The sequence below is a fragment of the Notechis scutatus genome, chromosome 3, assembly GCF_049901735.1.
Source record: "Notechis scutatus isolate UNSWTSFEM ecotype Mainland chromosome 3, rNotScu1.2, whole genome shotgun sequence".
Classification (NCBI taxonomy): Eukaryota; Metazoa; Chordata; class Lepidosauria; order Squamata; family Elapidae; genus Notechis; species Notechis scutatus.
Genome location: NC_142011.1, coordinates 14,730,099 through 14,751,520, shown reverse-complemented (window position 1 = coordinate 14,751,520; position 21,422 = coordinate 14,730,099). Strand labels below are relative to the sequence as shown.

At 41.7% G+C, this 21,422-nt stretch overlaps 1 protein-coding gene across 4 annotated transcripts in view; it reads left to right on the top strand.

Annotated features, from left to right (window-relative positions):
• Positions 1–12,563: 12,563 nt before the first annotated feature.
• The window catches only part of PHACTR3 (phosphatase and actin regulator 3), a 281,729-nt gene continuing 272,870 nt past the window's right edge, over positions 12,564–21,422 (top strand). For all 4 annotated transcript variants that reach the window (XM_087959229.1, XM_087959228.1, XM_087959227.1 and 1 more), the window contains exon 1: positions 12,564–13,043. In XM_087959229.1, the coding sequence (XP_087815355.1) occupies positions 12,710–13,043 (334 nt within the window). In that variant the 5' untranslated portion in view covers positions 12,564–12,709. The remainder of the gene's footprint in view (positions 13,044–21,422) is intronic.

The following is a 21,422-nucleotide window of genomic DNA, read 5'->3' as shown; positions in this document are numbered from 1 at the left end:
TAAGGCATGATGGCCTGATTATAACAAGAGCTATGGTATTGCAGTGGTTAGAATGCAGTATTGCAGGCTAACTGCCTACTGCCAGGAGTTCGATCTTATCTGCTCAAGGTTGATTCAGCTTTCATCCTTTCAAGGTTGGTAAAATGAGAATCCAGATTGTTGGGGGCGATATGTTGACTTTGTAAACCGCTTAGAGAGGGCTGTAAAACACTGTGAAGCCGTACATAAGTCTAAGTGCTATTGCTATAGACAGTCACTGGTTTGGAATATTTATTTATCAAAATGTTCCTATCTGATGACCTGTAGCATAGAGGGAGTTGAGCTGTCCCACAAAATACAATGTGCTGCACCTTTAACTCTACTGATAAAGGAGAATATTTGTTGCTTAGGGTTGACATGAGGGGACCTTGGTGCTCTCTGAGCTTGTTCATTACTCAAACTAGGTAACACATCATCAGTGACCAGCACTCATGATGTGTTACCTAGTTGGGATAATGAACGGTCTGTAAGAAAACAACCAAGCTCAGAGAGCACCAAGGACCCTTCAACTTTAACTGTCCATTTCCATTTTAGCCTAGTCTAATGTTTCATGAACTTACATCAGTGTGAGGTCCTTCTCTGAGGATGCCTACAGTAATTTGTCTTAGGTATCATGGTATGTTCTATTTCTAAATGCTTGAGGCAGTCTAATTTTTCTGTAGTTAGATCTACATAATTTTTACATTATAATCTACATTCTAATTTCCCTGTAGTTACCCAGATGTGCAGCCAACTACTAGGGAGTGAGAGGAGAATGCCTACACAGAATGAGATTGGTCTTTAAGAGAGAATTTGGGGGTAATAGGAGGTCAACTTTAGTTTCATATCTTCTCTCTTGAGAAATTACACTAGCATCCTACCTCTCCTATATGTCTTCTTTTTTAAACACTTAAAATTGCAGAATGCTGTTTGACAGTTTTGGATGTTGCAATTCCATTAGTAGTATAACCCCAACACATTTGGAGGACAATGGTTTCAGAATGGATGGTCTTGCTAAATTAAGTCCAGTTTAAATTTATGACTTCATTAAACATTTACAAGTAGTAAAACCTGGATGTCGCAATATTAGCAATGATTCAGGAACAATTTCTAATGATGCCTCATAAGGCCTAAATTATTATATACGGGGATTGATTTTGGAGTGATTTAATCATATACATTGACTCCATTCATTCTATTGTTCCCTGCACCCATGATCCTTGCTTGAACTTGTAACCTGGTCTCTAAGAGATGGAACAGATACAGCATCAATCAAAGAAGATAATCAGGATTTTATCAATGTTTTGGGAGAGAGGCAGGACTTTGCCATCACCCTTTCTGGCTACTTTGCCATCACATAAATTGGAGAATGGGGAACAGTTTGGTATAATGGTTAAGGCAAGGGTCTTCAAACTTGGCAAGTTTAAGACTTGTGGACTTCAACTCCCAGAATTCCTGAGCTAACATGACTGGAGGAGGAATTCTGGGAGTTGAAGTCCACAAGTCTTAAAGCTGTCAAGTTTGAAGACTCCTGGGTTAAGGCATCAGGCTAGAAACTAAGAATTTGTGGATTCTAGTCCCACTTTAGACCATCTGGGTGATCTTGAGCCAGTCACTTTCTCTCAATCCTAGAAAGAAAGCAATGGTAAACCACGCCTGGAAAACCTTGCCAAGAAAACTGTGGGAACTTGTCCAGACAATCACTGAGAATCAGACACCATTCAATGGAAGAAAAAAAAAAAAAAGACAACACATAATCACCTTTTTCTACTTGTTGTTGCATCTGACAATGAGTCTATAACAGTGGAAGTCTTTCTATATTTAATAACTCCTCTGAAGGATCCCCATTTACTGATTGCTGAAATGTCTGTGTTAGTATGGTTTGGTTAGGAAAGTTGACATGGCTCATGCAAACAATGGACACCTAAGGTCACATGGCTTATATATATATATAAATGAAAGCCTCCTTTGAACTGAGCTCAACTCTTATGATATAATGGATATTATTCAGCAATGGTATGAAAGTAGATTACCACTGCCATCTAGTATACATTTATTGACTGCTCATACGGGTATCTGGTCTCATATCAGGGTTGTACTCGATGACCTACAAGGTCCCTTCCAAATTTGTTAAATGATGTATGTTGAATAACTAAAGGATATTATCAGCAGATAAATTCTTTTTGAGGATTATCCATTGGTAAGTGGAGAATCTGTAACACAATTCCTAAAAAGCTAATGAAAGTTACTTGGATTTGCTAATCAGGGGGTAGCACATTGAATTTTAATTGAATTTGAGGGAATCTTTCAATTTGTGCAAGGGCTATTATGTGCTCTGACAAACTTAAAAATCTATTGTTACATTTTAAAAGGTTGTGTCATGATATTTACTTGTTAAGGTAAACTAAAACCCAGGTAATTTTGCCTCCCAAGAGATGTGAGAATAAGAAATTAGCTTCATTTGGAATAAGTGTTTTTTAAAACATCTGTGGTTTTCCCTTTCACTTTCCACGATCGCTCACAGTGATCATAATCTAGTTATCAATACAACATTAATGTTTAAGAGATGTGATTAAGGTAGGAGCAACTCTGGGTATATTAAAATGGAGAACCTCTGGCAGTAAAAGCTAAAGATGATCAATCTTTCGTTTATGTGTTTTCTCTGTTGAACAGAAAGCCAGAAATAGCATCGGGGAAACAATTGGGAATATTATAAGAATGTTTTGCAAGTCTGGGATATGATATCATTAGAACTCCCCATGAAAGTCCATGTGAGACTCAGAGATTTCATAACAACTGCAATATTATTTGGAATCACTCTAATTTATAGATGGCATGTATTTGTATAATTATTTTTTTCCTGTCTAAGGGTGACCTCTTGTGGTTATGTGGCTGTTTTAGTTTTCACTCATTGAGATAACACACAATGGGGTTTTTCCTCCCAGTTCAATAGTGTGTGATTTCAGAGACTTTCTGGATAAATCCCTATAGTTTTTCTTGGCAAGGCTTTTCAGAAGTGGTTTGCCATTGCATCGCTACCTACAGCGGAGAGAAAGTGACTGGCCCAAGGTCACCCACCTGGCTTTGTGGCTAACGGGAGACTAGAATTCAGAGTGGTCTGCAGCCAATGCTTTAATCACTTAAAGCAGTGGCCCCCAACCTTTTTTGTGGCACGGCCCGGTACCGGCATCACAAAATGATCCGCGGCCCGGTACCGGCATCAGCACGCATGACAAGGCAAGGTGAGCCGAGCGACTGGCCAGCCAGCCGTCCCCCGCTTTTCCCCGCCACCTTCAACTCCTCCTTTGTACCTTTTTTGTGCTTTTTTGATCTCCTCCACCATTGGGATGGCTCTTTGTTCGAAGCCCCCCCCCCTTCGATGAAAATAAGGCGCGAGGATTCCTTCAGGACCCAAACGCCGCTTTCCAACTGGAAAAGCTCACCCGGAAGCAACAAGATGGCGGCGCTCAGCAAACCGGCGGCCCGGTAGAAAATGATCCACGGACCGGTACCGTCCGGGGCCCGGTGGTTGGGGACCCCTGACTTAAAGAGTATTAAATAAAGCTGACCCTAAACCTTTTGTCATTGGATATGAAGGGCCAGTTTCTCCTTCCTATTCCAGGAGTAGAATTTTATTGAGCAAATTCTTAAGTGCTCTATTTCGGGATATTTCCCTATTCACTGTTCAAGAATCCTCCTTGAGCAGTGAGTAGGGAAATATCCTGAAATAAAGTCCTTTTCTTCTGTATGAGAGAATAGGCAGGTGTTCTCTTCCAGTGCTCCATTTACACCACCTTGTATTTGTTACTTTAAACAATCACCCCAGATTACCTAAAAATAAATAAATCTGGTCCTGATTTTAAAAGAGGTTGAACTGTTTCTTATTTTTGTTTAATTACTGTTAGCCCAGACGTTGTGCAAAAAGGATCTCAGAAGACATTAAAACCACATAGGCATTTAAAGGGCAGCAGCACCAGCACCATAATAAAGTACAATTTCAAAAAGCTCTAGAGCAGAGGTGTCAAACTCAAGGCGGGGTGCTTAGATCTGGCCTGTGGGGGCCACCCTGGAAACAGTGAAGGACCGGCCTGCAGTCCCTCTGCCAGAGAAAACAGAGCTCAGGTTTTGCTGGCAGAGGGTTGCAAGAGGCCACCGCAGCCAGAAACAGAGCTCAGGAGCCCGTTTTTGCTGGCAGAGTGCTTAGGCCACCACAGGTGCCCTCAACATGAGTGACATTGAGCTGGCCACGCCCACCCTGGCCACATACCTTCCCCCCAAGGTTAAACACGACCCTGATGTGGTCCTCGATGAAATTGAGTTTGACACCCCTGCTCTAGAGGAAGCAAATTAGTATCATGCTAAGATTTTTCCAGCATGGGGAGTTTGCAGATGCTAAAATTAATTTAGACACATTTTGAACTTTAGCGTTGGCAAAGTTTCCTGGGAATACCATACAGAGCCAGAAAAACAAACAAATCATTTCACAGCTCTCACTAGAAGCACAAATAACCAGCTCAAATTATGCTCTAATGCTCGGAAAGATGGAAGGAAAGAGAAAAAGAGGATGACCAACAGCAAGGTAGATTGACTCAGATGGACTTATACCAAGACAAATTCCTTGTGTGTCCAATCACACTTGGCCAATAAAGTATTCTATTCTATTCTATTCTATTCTATTCTATTCTATTCTATTCTATTCTATTCTATTCTATTCTACTCTACTCTACTCTACTCTACTCTACTCTACTCTACTCTACTCTATTCTTTTAATTCCATATTTTTTCTGGTTTTGAGGATGTAGCCATGATGCTATGATGTAAATGGAAGAGACAGAGCAAAATTATCATCCTTTTGTCTCTCTCTCTCTCTTTGTGTATTTCAAACTAAAACAGTGGACTGAATGAATAAACATGCTATTTCAATTTTTTTTTAAGCAAAAAGCAAAATATTGCACCATCTTCATTTGATGACCGCTTGCTAAATTTCAGGGATGAATTTTTTTGGTAAGAAATTTAAAGCTAAGAGGGATGTTAGCCATTTAGAAGGGATTGGGTATAAATTTGATCGTATGGAGAACATGATCAAAAGTAGCACAGTGAAAATCAGCAGAGACAAATGTAATATTCTGCATTCAGAGAAAAATAAAAAAGTAAACTAAGAACATGAACTTATAATAATAACTATCCTCTTGCAGTGCTCAACTAAATTTGATAGGACCAGGTGAGAAAAGGCTGAATTACAAAATAGAAGATTTGGTTGAACATTGGAAGAAAGATTTCGATTGTACAAGTCAAACTTATTCTAGAGGAAGTGATTTTTCAGCTATGTGTCTACATCTATATGTAGATGTACAGCATTGAACTGTTCTCACCATAGATGGTCCAGCTTCCATTTTTCATTTGTTTATTTAATTGCAACCCCTGGCACTAGGGATTCAGAAGAGTGCACAAGAGTCCAAATATAGAACATACAAAACCAGAAACAAAATCAATGAAGCATATATCCATATAATCTTATGATCACTGTATTAAAAAGGCCTTTCTTAACCTGGTAGTTCTGAAATATAATAGATTGCAGGTCCCACCATTTGTTTAATTGTCTTTCTGAATGCCAAGGGATTTATTCTCCAAAACCTTTGAAAAATGAGTGCAGAGAAGAGCAACAAAGATGATTAGGGGACTGGAGGATAAAACATACAATTGGGTAGCAGTGAATAGCAGTGTTCTCATATTTCAAGGGCTGCCACAAAAAAACTCAACGTATTCTCCAAAGTACCTGAAAGCAGGACAAAAAGCAATGGCGTGAAACTAATCAAGGAGAGATCTTGATTAGAACTAAAGAGAAATTTCCTGATAGTGAGAATAAATAATCAGTGGAACGACTTGCCTCCAGAAGTTGTAAATGCTCCAACACTGGAGATTTTTAAGAAGAGATTGGACAATCATTTATCTAAAATGGTATACAATCTCCTGTTTGAGCAAGGGGCTGGACTAGAAGACCTTTAAAGTCCCTTCCAATTCTCTGATTCTGTTATTGCATGGAGTTGTAGAATGTGCAGGGAAAATTAATTCAACCATTCCCAAGACATGGACTGTCTTTCTTCTTTTTAAACACTTCAATAGCATTATTATTTGTTTGCACTCTGCTGTAGAGTAAGGACGATGCTATTGTTATTGTTGTTACCATTTTGGTAATCTTTCCTCTGGGCATTTTGCCTTTTCAAGTGGAAAAAAGGGAAATCAAGCAGCACAGAAGATTGGTTAGTGATCACAAACAGCTTGCTGAATCACCCAAATGAGAGGGTTTTAAAATTTTGCTGATTCATAGAATACAGTCAACTTGGGATGATTCATTCCTTGCTTTGATTTGTACAAGGAAACTGACGCCAATTGCAAACATGCTTTTTCAATGTCTTTCGTAATCTTCTACTCTGTTTTCAAAGCACATTGTTCTACTTTGTGAAAGTGGTATTTGAACATCTATCCATTCTGTTCTCCTGTTGTGTATTCAGGTCACTGAAAAACAAAGATTTTTCTATCCTTACTTTAATTAGTATGTGGACAGACATAAACAGCACACAACACAAATCAGAATGAAATAAGCTAGAATGCCAGCTTTTGAGTTAAGCTACTTTCTATTAAAAGTTGTTTTCTTTAGCTAGTATTTTTTATTCTCCTGCCTGCTTGGTAGGTGTGTGTGTGTGTGTGTGTGTGTGCGTTTTATACCAGCTGTGTGGGAAGTATACCCCAAAAGGACAGTGCCAGAAACCTCACAGCACCAGAAACCTCAGAAAACAGTGCCAAGAAACTCAAGCCAGCTCTTTCCATTTTAAAAAAACCAAGAATCACCAGGTGAAAGAAAAAACTCAGAGCAGCCCTGCTAACAGAGCTGACAATAGAAACACTTAAGTACAGCCTTTAAAATAGAAGAATCAGGCTAAAAATAACTCACCAAGGCAAAACCAGAACTCCCTTTTTTCTGCCCCCTGACATGATTAACCCCCAGGATAGGAAAGACAAAGGTCCTGGGACAGGATTAACCCATTAAGGTAGGAAGACAGGATCCAGGGCAATCACTTTAACTAAAGGCACACAAATAAACCCATCAAGCTGCAGGAGCTTCAAAGGGAAATTAATCATAAAAACCTCAGAGACACCCACCCCCCATTTGCTTGCAAACTCGAGCCATGCCACTACTTTTCTTGCCTTCCTGAATTAAAGGATCCCTTTTCTGGCAGCTGGCTTCTGTGTTTATTTTTTCTCACCCAAATCACCATTAAAACCAACCTCTTTAACACATTCTTTGGCTCAGTCTTTATAACCAGAAATGGATCATGCCCAGTATTTCCTAGCCGAACCAGAGACAGCTACAATGATCTAATACATATCGATTTTACAGAAGATAATGTTGAAAAAGCACTATGCAATCTAAAGCCATCTCTATCTATTGGACCGGATGGAATATGTGCTTACTTCTTAAAAAAGCTATCCACTGCCATAGCCGAACCTCTAAGTATAATCTTCGAAAAATCTTTCAGGACCAGCTCCTTGCCTAACCTATGATCACAAGCCACGGTCATCCCCATCTTCAAAAAGGGAGACCCCAGCCTAGTTGAAAATTCCAGACCAATCTCTTTATGTTACATCACCTATAAAGTCATGGAATCAATTATTAACCAATCCATTATCCTTCATTAGAGACAAACAACCTACTTTCTAACAAATAATTTGGTTTGTAATCAATCCTGTAATCTGCAACTCTTACACTGCAAAAACATATGGACTACACAACTCGATCAGGGCAAAGCAATAGACGCAATCTACATAGACTTCTGTAAAGCCTTTGATTCAGTGGTACATGACAAACTACTACTAAAACTAAAATCTTATGCAACAGAGTGGTCAATGTCTGGAATACTCTACCTGACTCTGGTTTCTTCCCCAAACCCCAAAAACTTTAACCTTAGACTGTCTACTATTGACCTCACCCCTTTCCTAAGAGGTCTGTAGGGGGCATGCATAAGTACACCAACATGCCTACCATCCCTGTCCTATTGTTTCTTTTTTATTCATATCCACTTCATGTATTCATAACCATGCTTATACTTATACCTGTTATATAATACTTGCTTGACAAATAAAAAAATAAAGCATCGGAGACTGCTTCCTAACTGGGAAATGAACTCAGGAATTTTCTTCCAATATCACAGGAAAATGCACCCTGTAGTCCTACAAACTTTATTAAATTGCAACCTCTGGGTAGGATGGCCAATGGTTGGAGATGCTGGAAGTTTTAGTTTAGCAACACCTGGAAAATTACAAATGTCTTCCCTCTGGGATAGCTCTGAGTATGTAGATTGATGATTTAATCTTGAGGTAGAGCATGATAAAAACATGTGCTAGACTAGACCATAGCATTTGACTTCAGGGGCATCCATGGGGAGGTGGGGATAGACATGTCAAAATCTGCATGGTTGTGGTCATGGTGTCATGATCAATGCCCTGCCCCAAATTCACATACAAAAGGAGAAGGGCTTTCACTGTCTATGGAGATTCTCAGTCATCCAGGTCATGGTTGTCCCAAAGGGGCTTTCTTTCAAAAGGCAACTGGACTTTCTTTGTTTTTCCTTGAAAACATTTCGCTTCTCATCCAAGAAGCTTCTACTGAAACAACTACTGAAGGACAATCAGAACTGAATAAGTTTCTTGGATGAGAGGCAAAAAGCCTTCAAGGAAAAACAAAGAAAGCCCAGTTGCCTCTTGAAAAAACACCTTTGGGACAAAAGCTTTAATTGTATCATCATCTTGCAGATTTTTGACATATCCACCCCCAATTCCATATTTGAATCCTGCTCCTACTTATGACTGCTCCTAGGTATTCCTTTAACTAAACTGATTGAACTGGCGGAGGAAATTAATTTTTCATAAGCTGTATGAGTTTATGAAACAAGCCTCGGAACTAGTGCTATTATAAATTTCCTTAATAAATAATACAGGTAAAGATTTTCCTGTCAGTCATGTTCAGCTGTAGCGCACGGTGCTCATCTCTGTTTTTTGGGCAAGGGAACCAGTGTTGTCCGAAGACAACTTTTGTGGTCATGTGGCCAGCATGACTATATGCCAAAGGGACATGGAATGCTGTTACCTTCCCACCGAAGTGGTACCTATTAATCTATTTGCATTTGCATGCTTTCAAACTGCTAGGTGGGCAGAAGCTGTGGCAATTAATGGGAGCTCAACCCATTGTGTGCAGCTTGGGTTTGAAACTGGGCTGTCAGCTCTTCAGCTGACAAGCTCAGCGTCTTTAACCGCTGAGCCACCACACCCCCTTAATAAATAATAAAACTGGTTAATTCTGGTCTCGTCATCTCAAGAGGGCTTCCTGAGACTCCATCCTTCTGGCAGTACACTGTCTCTATGATAGCTCCCATTCTGGAACCAACTTCATTGGAAAGCTTGAATGGTGTCCTCCTACCCACATTCCAGATTATTAAAACTTCCTTATTTTTTTTTCAAAAATTCCATTTGATTGGACTCTTGTATACAGTATGTCTTTCTCTGCATATTTTGTGCTAGATTATATTGGGAGCCTTGCCATTTCACTTCTCTGTATAGTCACTTCCCTATCAAATGATTGAACTGGTCAATACATATGGCAAATAATGGTAACAGTATAAAAGAGTTGGAAGGGACCTTGGAGGTATTCTAGTCCAACCTTCTGCTCAAGTAGGAGAGCCTATGCCATTCCAAACAAATGGCTGCTCATTCTCCTCTTATAAATCTCCAGTATTGGAGCATCCACAACTTCTGAAGGCAAGCTGTTCCACTGGTTAATTGTTCTCACTGTCAGGAAATTCCTCCTTAGTTCTGTGATGGATCTCTCTTTGATAAGTTTCTATCCATTACTGCTTATCCTGCCCTCAGGTGCTTTGGAGAATACATTGACCCCATATGCTCTGTGACAGTCCCTTAAACATTGGAAGATGCTATCATGACACCTCTAGTCCTTGACTAGACATACTCGGTTCCTGCAACCTCATCTCAAGCTAGTTTTCTTAAAGTCCACCATTCACACAATCAGCTATGAGTCAATAAGAGCCATGGTGGTGCAGTGGTTAGAGTGCAGTACTGCAGGCTGCTTCTGCTGATTGCCAGCTGCCTGCAATTTGGCAGTTCAAATCTCACCAGGCTCAAGGTTGACTCATCCTTCCGAGATGGGTAAAATGAGGACCCAGAATTGTTGGAGGCAATATGCTGACGCTGTAAACTGCTTAGAGAGGGCTATAAAGCACTGTAAAGCGGTATATAAGTCTAAGTGCTATTGCCATTTCATGTTTTATGATCAAGTCAGAAGCACTAGACAGAGGTCCCTTCCACTTGTTTTCTCTAGCTTCCATCCTTTTGAAACAGAGTAGGGCTTGACCAGACAACCAGCAAAAATGAGAAGAAAGTGGCAATTTTCATTTCATATAAAATCAAAAGGAGACAAGATGCAAGGAAAGAGCCATTTGGCCTATTACATGCCCCAAACACTACATTTCTTTTATGTTTCTTCTGTAAGGCATCCAGAAAGTATCCATGATATCAATCACTCCGAGACATTTTCTCTCCAATTGATGTATTTAGAAACAGATCTGGAATGTCAAAGGCAATTTCCCAAAGTGAAATTATTTTTGAGCATTACATAGAATCCACCTTCTCTCCTACCTTCTCTCCTCCCACTTCTACACTTCATAAATCACGAGAACCAATTAACTGCAACTGGAATTTCTTAATACGACATACAGAATAACCCTGAACTTTTCAACTCTTCCACCCCACTTCCATGAAATGTGACAGCTGAACTTTAAAGCTGACATCTCCTTTTTCTCCTCAAGATTTCATGTTGAAGGCTGTAATTGACTGTGTTGTGACTGCAGTGTGTGTGTGTGAGTTGAGTTTTTATGTTGTGGATTTTAATATATGTGAGTTGGCTGGCCATAAACTCATATTTTAAAAAAAATCCATCAAAGGTGTCATTCTTTTTGTTTGTTATTTTCACTATGTCATTTTGTCATGAATCAATGCATATGAAACAATCTTTCAAGAAGATGCTAATATATGTCCAATCAATGAAGCCCTTTTTCCTTATCCTGGTGCAGATGGAAAGGAAAGACAAAGCTTGATGGTTTTCACTAATCTGGTAGTTCCAGGTGCCTTCAGTTATGACTGCTCTCATTGCTTAGCAATGCCCAGGAATGATAGAAACCATAATCTGATGCATTTAGAGATTGGCAGATCAGGGAAGATTGGTTTAGACCAAGGACTTCCAAACTGAGCCACTTTAAGACTTGTGGACTTCAACTCCCAGAATTCTCCAGCCAGCATGTGGAATTCTGGGGAAGTCCACATCTTAAAGTGGCCAGGTTTGAAGACCCCTGGTTTAGACAAAGTGTTTAAAATCAAGGTGCCCATCTTTTAGCTAACCTTTTAGCAGTAATATGTGCAGCTCAGCTTTTTATCCCTGTGTTTAAGAAGAGGCAGAAATACAAGGAGGAATGTACAAGTGGGTGGAATGGCATAAAGGATTTAGGTGTGAGAGTGGGTGGGGCACAGCCGTTTCAAAGACATATTATACACCCAGTCTTCTCTTAAGATGAAAAAAAAAAAAAGACTGTGTAGGAGGATCTCCTTGTTCTCACCGTCCTTAAAACTTTCCTCCCTTCCTCTGTTTCCAGGAATGGCTGCATTCACACAAACAGGAGGAACCTGGTGGTCGAGCCCATTTTTGGGGTTAGCATGGAGCCGGAATGTAGACTAACCTGAGATACCTCACTGCCCACAACCTTAAGCAGGCTTAACCTAGGTCGAATTTGGCAGGTTGTGCCAAGGCAGCAACTGCTAGATCTTCGCGGGATCTGATTGGAGGAGTGGGGGAAGGGTTGTGTGAACGGTCTCCGCGAGTCCAGGAATGCCCCTGCGGAGTCCTCTGAAGGGCTCGCCCGCTCCAGGTCTGGCCTCCGGGAGCGCCATCGCTCTCCGGCCCCTCCCCCTCCCTTTGCCGGGGAAATGAAGAGGTGGGAAGGAATTTCTTCACACACACACACACACACAGACAGACACACGGGCGCGCGCGTACACACAAACACACTCGCGCTCCGGTTGCCTCCCTCCCCCCCCCCTCCTCCTCTTTGTGCAGTGCAGGTAAGCTCCGGGTCCTCCTCCTCCTCTCTCCCCCCTCCCCGTGATGTCACACCTACTCTCGCAGGGCATGATGGGAGAATCCCACTGCTTCCCAAGAGATGCGCTAAGGAGAGCGAAAGACTGAGGCGATTCGGAGCCGCGGCAGAGCTCCCCAATTCTTATTCGGCTGTTTCATCCACCCGCACCCCTCAACCCCCTTCTTCCCGCCTAGCTGGCTGGCTGGCTGGCTGGCGTTCCCCTCCGCTGCGCGGGAAACCATGAGGGGCAGAAGGGAGACCCGCGCTTAAGGGGGGGGGGAGGGCTCTGCCCAGCTTTTTTTTCTCCCTCCCCTCCCCTCCTCCCCACCCTCACCCCGTCCGCTTGGCTTCCTCTCACCTGCTTTTCACGAAGGACCTGACGGACTTCCCTGAACGGAAATGCCCGGGAAGAAACTTCTCCAGCGCCTTGAGCAGCAATAAGGAGCCGGGCGGATCCCCGGGGCTGTAGCCCCCCCACCCCCGCTTTGCTGGATGGTGCCAGCCGAGTGCCGGGCAGGGCGCCGGCAGGAGGGGCTACGCCAGGATGCTCCGCTTGCTGGGGCTCCCGGGCTGAAAACGGGGCCCTCTACACCGCAGGCTCCCTCCCGCCTGGTGGTGACCTTGGATTTCATGAAGGCTCCCTTCCCCCGGCCTCTGAAGTCTGCTTGCCTCCCGCCCCCTTCCTCAGACCCCCCCTCTCCCCGCCCCCCCCTGCCCATGGCTGCCTCGGAAGAAGGGACCAGCTGCTTGTTCCCCAGAGGCCGGTCCCAGAGCGACCCCAGCATCCTCGCTGACACCGCAGACACTGGAGGCCAAGCGCGCCCAGGTAAAGCCCGGGACTCTTCCCGGGGCGCGGGGCAGGGGCCGCGGGCGGGCGGGCGGGCGAGGGGAGTGGTCGTGGGGGCTCCGGGAGATGGAGTGTGGAGGTGGGGGCGGCGGCGGCGGCGGCGGCGTGGGAGCGGGCCTGGCTCGTGCTCCGCCGATCCGGCAGCGGGAGCCGGTCGGAAGAGAATTGGGAACCGATTTGCTTGCTCGGCTACTGCAACAGCAGCAGCAGCTCCAACAGCAGCTCCAGCTCCGGGGGTGAGAAAGTGATGCAGTGACTGAACTGTAAATAAGGTGGCCTTGGAGGAAGGAGGCTCCGGCTGGGGTTTCGGAAGGCGGAAAGGTCGCCGGAAGCCGCGGGGAGGGCGAGAAAAGAGGGGGGGGGGAACCAAACCCCTGCAGAACCGCCTGGGGATTTCGGTCAGCCCCCACTGGGCCAAACGCATCCTTAGCTTTGTCGGGCTTGTCCGCGGGAGGAAGGGACTTTTGTCCAAGGAAGCATAGACCAGACCAGAGGAGTTTTGACAGCTGCCCAGATTTCAGCCTCTTACTGAACTGAATCAAGAACAGGGTTATCCTCCCTCCCTCCATTCCTCCCTCCCTTCTTTACTTTCTCCCTTCCTTCTTTCTTCCCTCCCTCCCTTCCCATCTCTTCTCCCCTTCCCCCTCCCTTCCTTCTTTTCTTCCTTCCTCTTTCTTTCTCTCTCTCTCCTTCCTTCCTTCCCTCCCTCCCTCTTTCCTTCCCACCTCTTTCTTTCTTTCTTTCTTTCTTTCTTTCTTTCTTTCTTTCTTTCTTTCTTTCTTTCCTTCTTCCTTCCTTCTTTCCTTCCTTCCTTCTTTCCTTTTCCTTCCTTCCCTCCTTCCCTCCTTCCTTCCCTCCTTCCTTCCCTCCATCCATCCCTCCCTCCCTTCCTTCTTTTCTTCCTTCCTCTCTCTCTCCTTCCTTCCTTCCTTCCTTCCTTCCTTCTTTCTCCCTCCCTCCCTCCCTCCCTCCCTTTCTTTCTTTCTTTCTTTCTTTCTTTCTTTCTTTCTTTCTTTCTTTCTTTCTTTCTTTCTTTCTTTCTTTCTTTCTTTCTTTCTTTCTTTCTTTCTCTTTCTTTCTTTCTTTTCCTTCCTTCCTTCCTTCCTTTCCTCCCTCCCTCCCTCCCTCCCTCCCTTCCTTTCTTCCTTTCCCCCATGCTGCTAATTCACAAGAGGCAATTATAGGTGGTGAAATCTCTGCCCGATCTAGCTGGTTTTAGAAAATGCCCAGCCGATAGTACAGTATTTGTTCAGATTATAGCCCCATTTCTCACTCATGCCATCCTTTCACAAGGATGCTCAGGGCAAAATGATAAGAGCGGCTTCCCCAGCCTGCTCTGTGGCCTTCAGAACCACAGCCTAATCACGGTCTTTAAAATCAGGAGAGCCTGAAAAGGATTCCTGAATACTGAGAGAAAAGGGGCCGCAGCTGGGAAGATAGGCAGACATGGCTGGCTGGCTTAAATCTCCTGGCTGGATATCACATATTGCTACTTACCTAGGCAAATAATGAATGCCTCAATTTAAGCCAGGGCATTCTTGATTTACGGTGCAGCAGAAAGGGAGAGAGAAGAGGTCAAATAAAGCAGAGGGGGACAAGTTATTGGCATGAGGTTTCCATGGAGACAAAGGAAGCAGAATCATAATTAAGCTACAATTTCCACTCTATCATCCACAACGGGGTGTGTGTGTGGGGGAACCACCCTACACAGCAAGAAAGTATAATCTGGAGTAGAAGACTGTGCCAGAGAATGGACCTTATGTATTCAAACAATATTTTCTATTTGCAAGTCAGCAAGAATAATTATTTCACCCACTGCCAGCTTTTCTCATCTTTGGGAAGGATAATCCTGCTGCCTTTAAAAAAAGAGCCAGTTTGATCTAGTGGTTAAGACATCAAGCTAGAAACGAGGAGATGTGAGTTCTAGTTCCACCTTAGGCATGAAAGCCAGTTGGGTGACTTTGGGCCAGTCACTCTTTCTCTGCCCGTCTCACAGAGTAGTTGTGGGGAAAAGAGGAGGTCTGTTCGCTGCCTTGACTTACAACAATAATATAGGCAGGATTTTTTTTAAAAAAAAAAAATGCTCCAAGAATGACTTACCCATTTTAGCAAAGAAGCAACCACAGCAGTATGCCTGAATGGAAAGGGCAATCAAGATGGGTCTTTGCTATCCCAGCCGGTTTGAGTAACAGTACCATTTCTTGGCATCTATGCAGTTTATTACTTATTTGGGTGGAAAATTGGTTTGCACAGCAGGAAAAGGCAAGGGGCAATTTGCTAGAAGGAAAGGCTAGGAATTAACAATGTGCTGCTTGCCCTTCTTGACTCGGGATCTTGGCTAAAGGTTAATAGAGGCAAAGGCTGGGTCATTTTTAGAATCAATGGTACTGGGCAAAATAATAATAATAATCTTTGAGCCCAGGAAGTAGAAAAAAATAACCTGCATATATAAGATTTCCACTTCCCTCTCCATAAGGAAGCATAAAATGCTCTGAACCACAAATATCACAGCCACGAACTTTCCATTTAATTTTTTGGGGTCTAATGTTTCTTTTTCTCTCATCATATCAAATTCTGGCTGTTTAGATTGATTACAGGGTTTATTATTTATTTATTGGGGTATGGAATGGTAGCTTTATATAGAAGGGATAAATAAAAGAAAAGTACTTTACAAATAACTTTTGCTTTGTTTTATATTTTAAATCGCCTATCCTGAATTTCTTTATGCATGTTTTCCTTTTGCTTTCTTGTTCGGCATTTCAACTCCAATCTGTTCCTTCTTTGCAATATTGAAATATGAGCCCAAAAATCTGTTTAATGTCTGATTTGAAACAGTGAAACACTAGTTCTCTTTTTATTCCTGATAGTCTTCATGTTGGAGGTATTTGCTTATTATATTTTGGTCCTTTATTCTGTTCTTTTCATAGTTTTGCTTGCCAGAAGATGCAAAAGTGTCAATAATGAATACTGACAGCTTTTAAGATCCATTTTCCACAATCAAATAATTTATGATCCTTGTTGCTATGGGTTTTTTTTTTAGAGAGAAACTAATGAAAGCAGCTTATGAATCTTTGTAGTCCAGCTATGCTGGTATACTGAGTCATGGAAACAAAGAATGCTAGTAATCAAATAGATTAAGGGTTTTTCTGCTGTAAAGAACAATAGGTTGTGAATAAGTGAAAAACTTTGCACGCTTAAGGTAGAAGAAATCTAATCACCAAACTTCAGTTTCATTTACTTTTTTGTTGTTGCCACTTTGCAAGTTATGAAAAACAAAGCTGGCATGTTTGCAATCTGAGTATCATATAGTGACACTTGCTGGGAATTGCACTGGCACTTCAGAAAACATGATGCCCATCAAGGGATAAAAATAAAAACAAGGAATCAGTCCACCCTATCAAAAATGAATGCGAGAAATTCAGCCCTCTGAGGTGGCTTGGCTTAAGGTTTGTCTTTTCTCCTTGCCAGAAATTTAAGAGTATGGGTTATCTGTGGAGATTCTCCATCATCCAGGTCATGGTTGTCTCAAAGGTGTTTTTTCTAAGCAACTGGACTGTTTTTTCTTTGAGGAAGAAAGGAGAAAACGTTTCGCTTCTCATCCAAGAAGCTTCATCAGTTCTGATGGTGGGGAGATGGAAGGAGCTCCAGCTCCAACATCCACTCTTAACTGTCAGTATCTATCCTATCCTGGAACCATCACAACTGATGAAGCTTCTTGGATGAGACACGAAATATTTTCTTCTTCTTCCTCAAGGAAAAAAGAAATCCAGTTGCCTTTAGAAAAAAGCACCTTTGAGTTAATAGTGTGGATGTTTTATGGCTGAAGATGTGAGAGGTGAAAAAGCACTTTCATTTTCTCCAAGAAAGGCTATATTTTGCAGAAAACATTTACAATACCTTGAGCTCTTTATCCTTTTTTAAAAAAAGGAATGAATTAGAAGTTTATAGCGGAGTACATAAAGCAATAAATTATTTCATAGTATCGCTTCTCCAATATGTTTTCCAAAGTGCTTCACTTTCTCAAAGCTGCCAACAAACAGCAGGGAATTATGGGAACTGATGTCCTGCATATCTACTAATGTGCCAGCCTCAGGAAGGTTACCATAAATTACACGGAATGAAAAAAAATTATATGAACCTATTCCAGAATTTGTAGATAATAAAACATGCATAAAATCAAATAGTTTAATATGCAGTAGCAATAAATGTTCATCTGTCCATCAATATCTATCATGTCATTTTTCCCATAACCAATGCAATGTCCTTCTTGTATTACAGATTTAGTTTCCCGTAAAGATTCAGGCTTTATTCTATAGTAATTTGACGATGTTTAGAGGTTTGAAACAATGCTTACATTCCCATTTATTCTAATATAATTTCAATAAAAGTCCCATGGAAAGTAATAAATGCAATCAATCAAATGCTGGCATTGTGAAGGCTGAATTTGTTTTATTTGGAAGGATGCCCACAGTAACCTCTAATGCTATTTTGTCCACATCAACTCATTATGGATTGGTTACGTAGTTGAGACCTGTCATTGTTTTGATGCATTTTTGAAGCGTGGGACTATAACAGAATACTTCTGCTTACGTCCAGCTCTAGAGTTGTGAGAGGGGAAGGAAGCATGGAACTATCTGGCAAAATAATGGATGGGGTACATCATCCATGTTTCTTTCATTTGGGAGACAACATAAGATAGTGGCAGCAATGGTCAAATAAAGTTTTCTAGTTATGCATAATGGAAACAATGACTTCTGTCTCCTCCCTCCCTCTGGAATTTGTTAATGGATGATTTGTTAATGGATAAAATAGCTTTAGGGCAGGAAAAAATGGTTTACTGTCAGATTATACGGTACCATTCAATTTGACCGAATGTGATTTCTTTTTAGCTATGTGTACATACAGCATATAGAGGTTTTAATAACTTAAAGTAAGACAAGAAAACCCAACTAGCTATATGTCAATAGAACGGACTGCAGAATTTACAATGAAACACTAGGAAAAACAACTGTCACTGTATATAAGAATTAGGAAGAATAACATGTGAAGAAATTATGAACAAATTATTAATTATCACTGAAAAGTTCTTAATAGTGACTTCTGTAAGACTACTATATTGCTGATAAGTTTGCGCATATGTTTACGATGGAGTCCTCTGATTGCAATAAGATATTCAAGTTTAAGTGTTACTAAATTCTTATTTCACAAATTATCATGATGTGTGAATTATATATCCTTCTTTTGGTCTTTTCCCAAACACCAATTTTGTGTGTTCAATACATGATGAGTACATGTGTTAATTTTCTGATCAATACATAAAAAACAATAAAGAATTCTATATATCCTTAATTGTTAGAAATCATAACCATAACCCCACAATGGCAAAGTAGGAACAAACTGCAGTTGGAAAAAAAGTACTAAATGTGTGAAAATTACAGGGGAATTTATTGACCATTACGGTTAATAAAATGTAGTTCTTAAGTAAATCAAGTGGCTCTCCTCTTACAATCCATGCTTTTATCCTATTTTGACTTTATTTTTCAAGCCATGCTCTCTTTAGAAAAAGAAGAAAGCAGCCTTCCTCCTCCTCCTCCTCCTCCCTCCTCCTCCTCCTCCTCCTCCTCCTCCTCCTCCTCCTCCTCCTCCTCTCCTCTCTCCTCTCTCCTCTCCTCTTCTCCCTCTTCTTCTTCTTCTTCTTCTTCTTCTTCTTCTTCTTCTTCTTCTTCTTCTTCTTCTTCTTCTTCTTCTTCTTCTTCTTCTTCTTCTTCTTCTTCTTCTTCTTCTTCTTCTTCTTCTTCTTCTTCATCTTCATCTTCATCTTCATCTTCTTCATCTTAGCCATTGTCTATCCCAGAGGTCTCCAAACTTGGCAACTTTAAAACCTGTGGACTTCAACACCCAGAATTCTCCAGCCAGCATAGCATAGGGGGAAGGTTACTGCATAGCTGGCTGGAGAATTCTGGGAGTTAAAGTCCACAGGTCTTAAAGTTGCCAAGTTTGGGGACCCCTGGTCCATTGCAGGACAAAGGTTTCTTCCACATGTTTCTAACTAATATGATCCTGAGCTTTCTTTTGCCAATTGGGCCCACAATACTTGCTGATCTTATTGATCCATATCGTTTTAGGTCTCTTTCATGAATGCCTTTGATCAAGTGGGATCTGTTCCAAGACTGCCTTGGTCCACCTACCATCAGTGCTTCTTGCTATGTGACCAGCCCATTTCCATTTCAATTCTTTTACTCTCTCGATGATATCATGTACTATCATTAGTTCTTTAATCCATGTGTGGGTCTTTCTATCTTGTCTTGTAATGCTGAGTATGTATCTTTCCACGGCTCTTTGCACCACTTGTAGCTTTTGTATCGATTGTGAGGTTAGTGTCCATGTTTCGCCGGCATATGTTAGAGCAAGGAGCACACACTGATCAAAAATTTTTCTCTTTACAGGTGAAACTTGAAAAATTAGAATATCGTGCAAAAAGTTCATTTATTTCAGTAATACAACTGAAAAAGTGAAATTAATATATGAGATAGACTCATTACATGCAAAGCAAGATAGTTCAAGGCGTGATTTGTCATAATTGTGATGATTATGGCTTATACAGCTAATGAAAACACCAAATCCACAATCTTAGAAAATTAGAATATTACATGCAATCAATAAAACAAGGATGGTACATAGAACAATATCAGACCTCTGAAAAGTATAAGCATGCATATGTACTCAGTACTTGGTTTGGGCCCCTTTTGCAGCAATTACTGCCTCAGTGTGGCATGGCATGGAAGCTATCAGCCTGTGGCACTGCTGAGGTATTATGGAAGACCAGGATGCTTCAATAGCAGCCTTCAGCTCTTCTGCATTGTTCGGTCTCATGTCTCTCATCTTTCTCTTGGCAATGCCCCATAGATTCGCTATGGGGTTCAGGTCAGGCGAGTTTGCTGGCCAATCAAGCACCGTAATCCCACGGTCATTGAACCAGGTTTTGGTGCTTTTGCCAGTGTGGGCAGGTGCCAAGTCCTGCTGGAAAATGAAGTCAGCATCCCCATAAAGCTTGTCTGTAGAAGGAAGCATGAAGTGCTCCAAAATTTCCTGGTAGATGGCTGCGTTGACCATGGATGTAATGAAGCACAGTGAACCAATACCAGCAAATGACATGGCTCCCCAAATCAACACAGACTGTGGAAACTTCACACTGGACTTCAAGCATCTTTCAGTGTGTGCCTCTCCATTCTTCCTCCAGACTCTGGGTCCTTGGTTTCCAAATGAGATGCCAAAGTTGTTCTCATCAGAAAAGAGGACTTTGGACCACTGGGCAACAGACCAGTTCTGTTTTTCTTTAGCCCAGGTAAGACACTTCTGACGTTTGTTGTTCAGGAGCGGCTTGACAAGAGGAATACGACATTTGAAGCCCATGTCCAGGATCCATCTGTGTGTGGTGGCTCTTGATGCACTGACTCCAGCCTCAGTCCACTCCTTGTGAAAGTCCCCAACACTTTTGAATGGCCTTTTCCTGACAATCCTCTCCAGGCTGCGGTCATCCCTGCTGCTTGTGCACCTTTTTCCCCCCACACTTTTCCCTTCCACATAACTTTCTATCAATGTGCTTTGATACAGCACTTTAGGAACATCCAACTTCTTTTGCAATTACCTTTTGAGGCTTTCCCTCCTTATGGAGGGTGTCAATGATGGTTTTCTGCACAACTGTCAAGTCAGCAGTCTTTCCCATGATTGTGATTCCTACTGAACCTGACTGAGAGACCATTTAAAGGCTCAGGAACCCTTTGCAGGTGTTATGGCTTAATTAACTGATTAGAGTCGGACACTTTGAGCCTAGAATATTGAACCTTTTCACAATATTCTAATTTTCTGAAATTGTGGATTTGGGGTTTTCATGAGCTGTAAGCCATAATCATCTCAACCGTGACACATCACGGCTTGAACTATCTTGCTTTGTATGTAATGAGTCTATCTGATATATTAGGTTCACCTTTTAAGTTGCATTACTGAAATAAATGAACTTTTTTGCATGATATTCTAATTTTTTGAGTTTCACCTGTAATTTGTTTTCTTTCTTTGGTGAATTTATTAAACATAACCTGGCTCTTTTTTAGATGTATTTTTAAGCCAAATGGTCCTCCTGCTTTGTGCAGCTTTTGTATGGGTCTTTGTAGCTCTTCTTGGTCTTTATTATTTATATAAATAACTTAAAGTGGTAAACCTACAACAACCCCCTGTGAGATGGAATGGCTGGTCCAAAAGTCATCCAGCTATAGATGATAGCTGTGACATTCACACCATTCTGATTTTGCTTCATGGGTTTTTTTGTTTGTTTTTGTTTTGCACATTTATTATGGGTAG